Consider the following 11,254-nt stretch of genomic DNA (forward strand, 5'->3'; position numbering starts at 1 on the left):
TAGTAGAGACGGGGTCTCACTCTTGCTCAGGCTGGGTTCGAACTCCTGAGCTCAAACAATCCACCCGCCTCGGCCTCCCAGAGTGCTAGGATTACTGGCGTGAGCCACTGTGCCCGGCCACTCTTCCCTATATTGATTTGCCCGAACTTAGTAGCTAAAATGAAAAAATATGGATGGAAAAATAAATTTTTTAAAAATTTAAACTTTATCTTATTTTTAAAAAATCTTTTCCTAGATCCCCTAGATCTACTAATTTCCCTTCATCCTGATCCACACTAGCAACTTCTCTTCTGGACCTAATAGCAACTGGTGCTGCTGTACCATACCAACCTCACACCCCTCGTGTCACTCTGAGACACTCACTAGGCCAGGGTTCTTCCACTGGATCTAGACATTTATTCAGCCTTGACAACAACAGCCATCACTTCCTTCTCCTACCCAGCCTACATTCTGTGGTCTTCCTCCCACAGAGAGGCCATCAACTCCCCTAGCTTCCTGCCCACCCACCTACTTCCTGCCCTAAAAGCACTGTGTGGCAGGGATCCCTTCCTCTTATCCCACCCTCAAAGGTCCCCTTCCTGATTCAACAGATACCCCCTTCCTTTAGGCGTCCAACTCTTCTGTTGGATTTCACCACAGCATTTAAATAAGCCCAAGACTAACCCATCTGTTTTTTAAACGCCTCTCCTAGATCTTCCTCCCTCTGAGGCATTCCATTTACCCCTTTTCTTCCCTTCACAGACAAGTTGTTCAACAAAACAGTCAACAGTCACTGTGTATACGTCTCACCTTACATTATTTCTCAGCCTCCTGCAATCTGGACTATTCCTCTATGACTAGAGAGTAATAAATGTTCTCTTTGTTGCTAAATCTGAAGGACTCTGCAGTACTTATTTTACTCGGTCACTCCGTAGCAACTGTTAACTAGCTCAGAGGTCACAAATCTCCCTTGTTTTCTTCCTATTTCCCTGACATGCTGTCATAGTCCCTTTTAGACTTCTCCCTCCATCTGGCCTCAGGCTGTGTGCTCATTCCTATGACACGTGCACCCTACAAAAGTTTACCCCTCCTAGAGCGTCCCACCGGCTCTCTGCATTGCTCCCACAGACATATCCAACTGGACGTGGCCCCAACTTACTTCACACTCTTCCTCCCGAATCCTGTTCCTCCACTTCTATTCCCAGCCTTAGCAAAAGGCACCATGCACCACGGCCCACACCAGATACCCGGAAGTAAGGACAATTTCATCTGTCTTCCCAGACAATCCTCGAGTTCCTGGTAGTTCATCAAACCTACTTCTTTATCCTCACTGCTACGTCCACAGCCTTGGGTTAATCCCTCCTCTGGCTTTCTGCAATAGTCTCTGAACTAACATCTTGTCTCTTCCCAACAACTCGCCACAATGCCACTAAAGAGATTTTCCTCAGACACAAATGTGATTCCATCACCTCTTCCAGAAGATTCTTCAAAAAACCCCAATTCCTCAGCATGACATGCCAGGCTTCTCAAAATCTGAACAGTCTGACAGTTGCTTACTTCTCTAGTTCATTTGAGGCCACTTCTCCCTGATGTGCTGCTATTATGCAGTCAAAATTAAGTATTCAAAAGCTCTAAGTATGCGCCACGGTCTCCTTCCACCTCTGTGTCTCTACACATGGGCTTCCTCTGCCTAGAACATCCTAATATCACCTAACTGACTCCCAGCGTTCTCAAGGACCTAGCTTGGATGGCCCCTCCTCAAGAAGACTTTCCTTAACTCTCACCCTTACCCCCCATGACTTAAAGGGTACTCAGAGGTGCTCTGATACATTCCTTTCATCAAGAAACCACCTGAAATGCAATTATATTGTCTGCTCCTTTCTCTGCTTCCTCCACCTTGAGGCCAAGGGCTATAACTTATTCATCTTATCTTCCCCAATGTACAAACTCAGTGGCTGGCACGCAAATGTCTGTTAAAAATGATATCTGACTTGGAATAGACAAAATCATAGAGACAGACAACAGAATGGTGGTTGCCAGGCATTAGGGAGAGGGAGAGATGGGCAGTTATTTTTTAATGGGTATAGAGTTTCAGTTTTACAAGATGAAGAGCATTATGGAAACAGATGGTAGTGATGGATACATAACATTATCAGTGTATTTAATTCCACTAAAGTATACATTTAAAATAGTTAAGATGATAAATTTTATATGTATTTTACCACACCAAAAAATAACAATAATTTGTTTAAAATGAACAGCTGATGATACATACATAAGAGAACATCTGGCGTATTTGTTTTGTATGAACAAATACTGCCCTCTTCTGGTCAAGTATGTTACCACACCAAGAATACATGGAACCAGTTTTCCAGGGAATGAAATAAAGCTAATACTCGAACCAACTTAACACAATGCTGATAGTTAAAACTACATACCACCACTACGTAAGGCGTTTGTAACAAAGGAGGGACCAGATACCTCAAATCAGCCACAAAAATTAACATTCAAGCAATTAACGGAAGTTACTTCAGAAAGAATTTAATGTTGAAATAATCCTTTTTAATAGGTGTATAACATTAGTCAATGAATATAAAAAATACCATTCAGACCTCTTTCAAATGGCCTGACCATTTTGAACTGGCAATATTTTCAGTTTCTTTTAAAATGTTTCTTACAGACAAAAAGATTCCTGAAACTAAAATGGCTTTGGGAAACTTACCAATGTCATAGGCCATGAAATCTGAAGAGAAGCATTTGGCGCCATGGCTCATGGATGTGTCATTATGTGTGTTTCCTCCAAACACCAGCATGTTTCCACTCACTATTACAGCTGTGTGCAAGTAACGGAAAAATCGGCTGTCCTTAAGAATGGTCCTTTTGAGTTTATTTAGAAATAATAAATACAAGGTTAGTTTTTAAAGAATATTTATCTACCTACTAATGCAAACATAACCATTTTATTAACTTCAGACACAATGTGCAAATATTTCCAGATTTTTCCCCATATATAACTTTCTCAGCAAAAAATATGTAAAATTTTAAAGACCTATAAGAATTCTGACAAAATATATTAAGAGCCTTAAAATCTTCATACTCCATGGCCCTGTAATTCCAGTTTCTGGGCAGAAATCATGTAAACATATAGACAACGCTTATGCACAATGCTTTCTCAAAAAGACAAAAGCTAGAAACCAAAACTTCAACCACATAGGCTCAGTATACCCACACAATGGAGTATCACACAGCCACCAAAAATGATGATTTTTATGACAGGCAGAATATAAAACAGTGTCCATAGCATGGTATCAAATATTTCAGGAAACACAAAAAGAAGGAAGAGAAACTATTGCTTTTTAATTACATTATTTCATAACTCAAATTTGCTTTACATTTGTTAAAATTAGCATATTTTTTATAGGCTGATATGTAGTTCAGAGTGAGAACATCCTGTTTGATGATTTCAATGGAATGATGCCAGTAACTGATCCCAAAGATGTCATATTTTGGTGATCAAGAAAAGGTTGAAAAAATGGATATATTCTACTTAGTTACAAAAGTGTACACAAACTATGTACAAGCTATATAATTTATTCCTCAGGGTTTCTGAAGAGCTAAAATTTTATAGTAGTGCTCAGGGTATGAAAATTGAAAACCAGTCAAAAAATGCCAAACATTTTCTAACCAATCTACTACAGAATTATAGATTAATGCAATAAAATAAATATTGGCTACTCTACTAACCTCTGCTTATTTCCCAATATCTCTATGTACAATACTGAACATAATTATATTCCAGGCCTGAAAACAAAAATATAGCACAATATTTTCCCAACAATTGCTTCTACAGAATTCACACTTTAAAGTGAAAGCTCAAGAAAAAGGACCCACCACATCTGAGTGTCCACATCATATCTGTAGAGATCATCTGCAAGCCGGTATTTATTGGCGCTGAAAGCCTTGTAGCCACCATGAACGTACAGGGCCCTGGTCTTGTGGTCATAAACACTGCTGTGGCCATAGCCCCCTTGCACAAGGGCACCCTGGGTCTGCAATATACTCCATGAGTTCTTATCTGGCAAGGGAAAAACCGTTAAAAGCAAACATGGCAGACTCCTCTAATACTTAAAATGTCCAGACTGCTTAGGGGACAAGTAGGGATTTCAGGAGACCTGACAAATATAAATTTTTTTATCTTTTTGTTTTTAAAATAAGGCCACCTAAAACTTATAACAAAGCCATGTGGCCAAACTCCAATCTGTTAAAGGTTCTGATGTTCTAATATGCCATGTAGGAAAAGAAATTACACTAAATTTAAAAGACTGAGATTCATTAAGCAAACATTCAGCTCCTATGACCTTTAGTGACCAATATACTGATGTATTTTATAGGTCTACTTTCTTTCACAAAGTATCAATTATAAATATTCCTGCTGCACAATAACAGATATGATAAAATTTAACTAAAGGAAAGATTATATACTAAGGGAAATCACACTCCATTAAACCAGCTTCTAAAGGGCTATCGAAATTTTTTCTTCAGAATATTTGTTGTTTTGTAACATTTTTAAAAGTTTATTTTATTTTTAACACCCAAAGCATTTTGTGCCATTTTTGGCTCCTTGACAAATTGACAGTAACAAATATATCCTACATAGCAGCACCAATAATCTGAATTTCACTGGTAATACATCAAAGTTAACTGCATTTCAACATAAAGTACTGGATCAAGGTTAGGTTGGATCTTGTTAAACAGTAATAATAATAGGGTAGAGGATTTAAATTTGATTCAAAAAACATCGACTAGAAAAAAAATATACCTACCCAAGTCATATTCCTGCACATTGCTTATATATCCATAGAGAGGGCAGTGACCAAAGATGACCAGCATGACCACTCGGCCAGTGTTCAGTGTGACGATGTGTGCCGAGTGCCCAACCACTGCATACTGCTCCTTTGCCTTAGGGGTCAACAATACCCATGATTCATTATGAATATGGAATACTCTCAACTCATTGGTCACATTCCCTGTTGAATCAATTTTTCCTCCATACATGTAAATTTTGTCCTAGGGAAAAAATGTAAATAAAATTTTTAAAAACACTGTAAAGGTCAAATCTGAGAATAGAAAAGGAACACTTCAAAAGCTCAATAATTATTCTCAGCTTAAAAAGGGTTAGTGAAATGCACCTTTCAGCGAATTATTATAAAAAGGATGGAGAAAAGAACAACAGGAAAGAAAATTAATCATATTCTATATCTCTAACACTTCGCTACTTTTCTTGAACTTCCTCATATGACTCTTACGGTATGAAATGACTTGGAAAAATAAAGTTGCCTCATCCTACTATTTATCTACAAAAACAAGGAAATGAAAATGATTATTCAGTCACATTACAATGTGGCTATTCTTGGCTAAACTTGCTCATGAGCATAAAAGCGAATCTACGCTTTTCAATCTACATTTTCAATCATTTTAGTGTCATAATCATAATACTCCAGTATAATTTGAAGCCATTAAAACCTCTTGGGTTAAAAAAGTTTCATCCCCCACCAATAGAAAGTTTTCCCCAATTAAAATGCAACACTGTATAGCTTTTCAACTACATGATACAAAAAGAGTTTAGTTTCTTCCTTAGTACAGAGCGGAGATATTTTACCTTGTATAATGCCAAAGAATGACCATATCTAACAACCACATTGTTCACAGAACGATTTAGTGCAAGCCACTCCCTAGAAGCAAGGTCATACCTACAAAACAAACAGATCATATTTTCATCCAAACGACAAAACAGAACATCTCATACTCTTTTATTTGTGATATGATCCAGTTTGAAGACACTCATTAAGTAGGGAAGCACCTGTCACCTTCGTAAACAAATCTGACACCTGGGCCCACTGGGTATGTGAGAAGTTATGAAGGGAAGCTGGACTATATGATCCTGGGATAAGAAAGAAAGAAAAATCTACAGGAAGTTTCTAACACTCCTGAAAACCTCTTCTACACATAGCCTAAATCATTTGAAGGTTGTATTAACGCAAGAGATTTAAACTCTTTTGTTTTGTTTTGTTTTGTTTAAAGAGACAGTGCTTGCTCTGTCAAGGAAATGCAATGACTCAGTCATAGCTCAGTGTAACCCTGAACTCCTGGGCTCAAGTAATCCACCTGCCTCAGCTTCCCATGTAGGCAGGACTAGAGGCATGGCACTACCATGCCCGGCTAATTTTTTTTTTTTTTGTAGAGATGGGGTCTCGGTATGTTGCCCAGGCTAGTCTTGAACTCCTGGCCTCAAGAGATCCTTCCACCTCGGCCTCCCAAAATGCTGGGATTACAGGTGTGAGCCACCATGTCTCACCTGACTTAAACTTTTATTACAACAACTTTTCTATCATTTAATCAAAAGAAACTGATAGGTGCTGAAAAAGGGATGATAATTCTTATTACTGCATTTTTCTTTATAAACTATTGCTTTATTATATATGATTATTCTTTTAGTGATTACCCTAGATATTGTAACTTGCATCCTTGATTTATCAAAGCCTAATATAAATTAGTACTTGTACCATTTCCTGGGCAATTAAGGGAACTTAAACTCCATTTCTCTCATCCACCTTTACCACCTGCTTTTTGTGCTCTGTTGGTATGCATTTTAATTCTATATTCTAAGTCCTGCAAGATATTATTGTAATTATTTTATAAAACTAACATTCAGTTAAGTTTACCCACATTTTATTCTTTCCACTGCTCTCCACTCCTACTTACATCTCTCTATTTCCTTCTGTGATCATTTTCCTTCTGCTTAAAAAACTCCCTTTACTGCAAGGCTGCTGGTGACTAACTCCCTCTATTTTTATTCATGTGAAAATATCTTTATTTCTTCTTCATTTCTGAAGTAGATTTTCTTACTGGATATAGAACATGAGTTGGGAACTACAGCCTGTGGGCCAGCAGCCTGTTTTTGTAAAAAAGATTTTATTGCAACACAGCCATGCCCATTCACTTGTGATTGTCTATGGCAGATTTCATGCAAGAATGGCAGGATAGCTTATATGGCCTACAAGTCTAAGATATTTACTGCCTGGCCCTTTAAGGAAAAGTCTGTCAACTCTTGGTAAACAATTCTATGTTGGCACTGATTTTCTTCTCAGCACTTTGAAAGTGTCATTCCATTGGTTTGGTTTCCATTGTTTTTATTACGAAGAAAGCTTTCAATCTTATTCTTGTTTGTTTAAAGACAGTATGTCTCAATCCACTGCTTGATTTAAGATTTTTATCAAAAAAGGGATGATAATTAAATAAAATTACTAACCTCTCCTTTCCTTTATCTAATTGATTAAAAATGTCACAATTTCAAGAAAGCCAGAATACCTTTACAGCAATTCAATTGTACTATGAATACATTTCAAGATCTTTAAAATACATAGTGTTACAGCTCTTTTAGAATTTGTCTAGCAGGTTTTCCGGTCCTTACCGGAAGACCCCCCCCCCCAAAAAGAAAAACGGAAGAAGAAGAAGAAAAAAGACCTTTAAAATACAAAAATGTCAAAAAGAAAATAATTTATATTCCTACCATGCAATTTATACTTATTCATGCATTACTGAATAATCACATTCAATATCTTAAAATATTCACTTTTAGTTTCTGTTTTTGAGAAAAACATCACTCTACTGTTTTTTATAAAAATAACAAAGCTCATTATAAAGAATGTCGGCGATACAAAAAAAAAGACCTAAAAGTTTATTCCGTTATCTAGAAATGAATATCCTTAACATTAAGTAAATGTCAATCCAGACATCTCTCTAGGTATATACACAGAATAGACAAAATATATTTATACAAAGGGATCATACTATAAATGATACTTTTAATAATGTTTATTTTAATTTTCATAAAAATCAATAGAAAAAAAGAAACCAAAGGGAAACCAAAACTATTGCTAAAGTTTAAATGTTTGTCTCTTTTCTGTAAACGAAGAAGTTTAAAGTTTAACTTTGTGTAAAAAAGTTTACCTGGATAATTCAAGTATTTTAAAAATTACAAAAACATTACAAAGAAGCCAAAGATGTACGAAAGCTTGCTCACAATAGCAAAAAGGAAGCAAATAAATGTCAATCAGTTGAAAATGGATTAATAAATCTTAATATATCCATATAACAGAATTACACAGCATGAAAGATATAATCCAGCAACATACATCAATATAATCTCAAAACAATGTTAAGCTAAAAAAGCAAACTACAGAATATCATTTCTGTAAAGACTAGATCATATATATTTAAAGTATGAAGATACATATGTGAAAAACTGACATCAAAATCAGGATACAGTTTATCTCCGGGATTTTGGAGGGGCATGCAAGGGTCTTCAACTGTATTAGCAATGTTTTATTTCCTAATTTGGGTGGTGAATGAATTGATATTCATTATTTTTCTACAAACCTTTCCTTCTGTCTTAATTTTTTTTCCTTTTTTTTTTTGAGACAGTGTCACTCTGTCACCTGGGCTGGAATGCAGTGGCATCATCATAGCTCACTGCAACCTCAAATTCCTGGGCTCAAGCGATCCTTCTGCCTAAGCCTCCTGAGTAGCTGGGACTACAGGCATGCGCCACAATGCCCACCTAATTTTTTCTATTTTTTTAGTAGAGAGGGGGTCTTGCTTGCTCTTGCTCAGAGTTGATCTCGAACTCCCGACCTCAAGCAATCCTCACACCTCGGCCTCCTAGAGTGCTAGCATTACAAGTGTGAGCCACTGTGCCCAGCCTGTCTTAAATATTTTATACATGATCTGAAGCAAATATAACAAAATGGTAACATCTATGAAATATGAATAGCACACAAATTGGTTCTAGCTATTATTTTACATATTTTTGGAATGTTCCACACACTTTTAAAAACACATGAAAAATTATTTAGAGGTTGAATTCATTTTAGTTTTAAAGTTATACACAATTTAATTTTGGACAGAATCTACTAACTCCTTGCTTTAAAAGCTGAAAAAACCTTAGCACTCAAATTTCTTCCCATTTCTTCTCCCAATTTTTTTTCGTGGGTCAGGGTAGAATCTCGCTCTTGCCTGGGCTAGAGTGCCGTGGCGTCAGCCTAGCTCACAGCAACCTCAAACTCCTGGGCTCAAGCGATTCTCCTGCCTCAGCCTCCTGAGTAGCCGACACTACAGGTATACATCGGCGCCTGGCTAATTTTTATATTTTTAGTAGAGACAGGATCTCATTCTTGCTCAGGCTGGTCTTGATTGAACTCCTGAGCTCAAGCAATCCTCCCCCCTTGGCCTCCCAGAGTGTTGGGATAACAAGTGTGAGCCACTGCGCCCTGCCTTCTCCCAATTTTTGTTACATAATTTTTACATTGTCCAAGTTCTTAACCCTCACATTACATTCGAAAACGACAATTCCATAGTTATTTAGTACTGGCTGGCTTTCACTGTCAAGAGGGTCTCTTTTTTTTTTTTTAAGAAGAGCTCATACTCCTTTCCTTGAGTTCATTCATGTTTAAGAATATCTGCTTGCTAGCTTTATAGCTGAATGACATCTTGGCAGGGTATACTATTCTTGGGCTGTCCCTTCTTCAGAACTTTGCAGATGCAGCTCCCTTGAATGTTGCTGGATTGGATGTTGCTACAGAGAAGTCTGAGGCCAGGTGATTTTTGTCCCCTTTTTATGTGGTTTGCTTTTCTGCCTAGAAGTTTGAAGATTTCTCAATCATTCTCAGTCTCTCTCCCTCTCCCCACCTGCCCTCTTCCTCTCACTATGCTTTTAAGACCCAATACTGTACTTTACTTAAAGCAGAAATGACTTAAATCCATCCAGGATAACCGTTTCTACAAAATGGACTACATAGAACTGCAACACTTTTATGGAATCCTGGCTACGAAAGGTGTTAGCTTTAGCTTATAACCACACATACACACCTTATGTTTAACCAGAGGCTTGTTTCTGTAAGTTTGAAAAGAAGAAAGAAACAGAGGGAGCACAGAAACAAGTCTCCAGATGTCCCAATCCACATCTCTTTCAAGTGAAATGGAGGAGGCTCAGCCCAAGGGCTTCTCGGAGACACTTAAGTGCTGGCAGATCCCCATAACCTAGCTAAAGGGAAATGCCAAAAGACACACAACAGGCTGTCAAACGTTTCACAACACAGGGAAACAAACACAAGACAAGAACAATACTGATGCAATAAAACATAAGAAATTCCAAGTACTAATTAATGCTCTTTCTTCTGGGAGCTGAGTCCAAGGTAACAGAATACTAAACAAGTAGTTCTAAGACATGGACAAGCAGATAAGCAAAGACAAACTGTAGAAATTCAAAAAACAGACGTCTCCCATAGAGCTACAGCCATCTCCCTCACAAACCCCTCCACGATGGCTGGCAACCCAATAACCACCATGCCACAGCGCACCTGCTCCAAACTTCAGAGTGGCCTGGGAACCCAATCACAGTATCTGGCCACCCCAAAGAGCAAGGCAAAGGCTCTGTGGAGACTGGACATGACTCCAACCAGCAGGAAACATAGAGCTGCCTGAGGCCTCCCAAGTAATAATTTGTCCTTTAACCTAAAAGTTTGATAACTTGATCAAATTAGGTTTTGTCATTAAGAAAGTATAAAATTTTCCTAAAACACCTTGTGCTGTTTCAATTCATTTGTTCTCTATGTTAGGTTCTTTAGCAACAGCAATTGTATCAGAGCATCTTCTGTCTTTCATCTGTTTTTGCTTTTCTCTCATTTTTTTCAGCCTTTTCACCTGTATTACTGGAATTATCTCAATTAACCTGTCAGTAATTCAATTTTCATTCTAATTTTTGCTATATTTATATTTCTTTAGGCCTGTAATTTCCCATTTCATCTCACTGTTATAATTATCTTCTTGTCTTTCAGCTTGTTTTTCTGAATTCAAATTCACATTAAGTTGATCTATAGCACACGCCAGTTGGAAGGAATCTCCTTTTGCTCCTTGAAGTTACTTTTCTTCTGTGATGGGTTGTCAGATTTTACATGCTGCGCTCTTTCTTCCTCTTTACTTTTTCATCATAGAATACTTGCATTGGCTGTAACATCACTTCTTCAATTTTGTTTGTGGCTAGACATAGCTCTCCAGACATTTTATTTGCAAAGTGCGGGTGATTTCTTAATTCTGTTTCCACTGTATCTAAGACAAATTTATCAAATTTCCATCCCAGGCCGGGTGCAGTGGCTCACTCCTGTAATTCTAGCACTCTGGGAGGCCGAGGCGGGTGGATGGTTTGAGCTCAGGAGTT

General features: G+C 37.6%; 1 protein-coding gene across 1 annotated transcript in view; it reads right to left on the bottom strand.

The window, feature by feature from the left end:
• ATRN (attractin) overlaps positions 1-11,254 on the bottom strand; it is a 169,432-nt gene that overhangs the window by 93,502 nt on the left and 64,676 nt on the right. Inside the window, exons 6-9 of the mRNA XM_012639248.1 lie at positions 5,639-5,729; positions 4,803-5,046; positions 3,871-4,054; positions 2,698-2,856 (exon numbers count right to left, since the gene is read on the bottom strand). Of these exons, the coding sequence (XP_012494702.1) occupies positions 2,698-2,856; positions 3,871-4,054; positions 4,803-5,046; positions 5,639-5,729 (678 nt within the window). The remainder of the gene's footprint in view (positions 1-2,697; positions 2,857-3,870; positions 4,055-4,802; positions 5,047-5,638; positions 5,730-11,254) is intronic.

Source organism: Propithecus coquereli, unplaced genomic scaffold (genome assembly GCF_000956105.1).
Source record: "Propithecus coquereli isolate 6110/MARCELLA unplaced genomic scaffold, Pcoq_1.0 Scaffold139, whole genome shotgun sequence".
Lineage (NCBI taxonomy): Eukaryota > Metazoa > Chordata > Mammalia > Primates > Indriidae > Propithecus > Propithecus coquereli.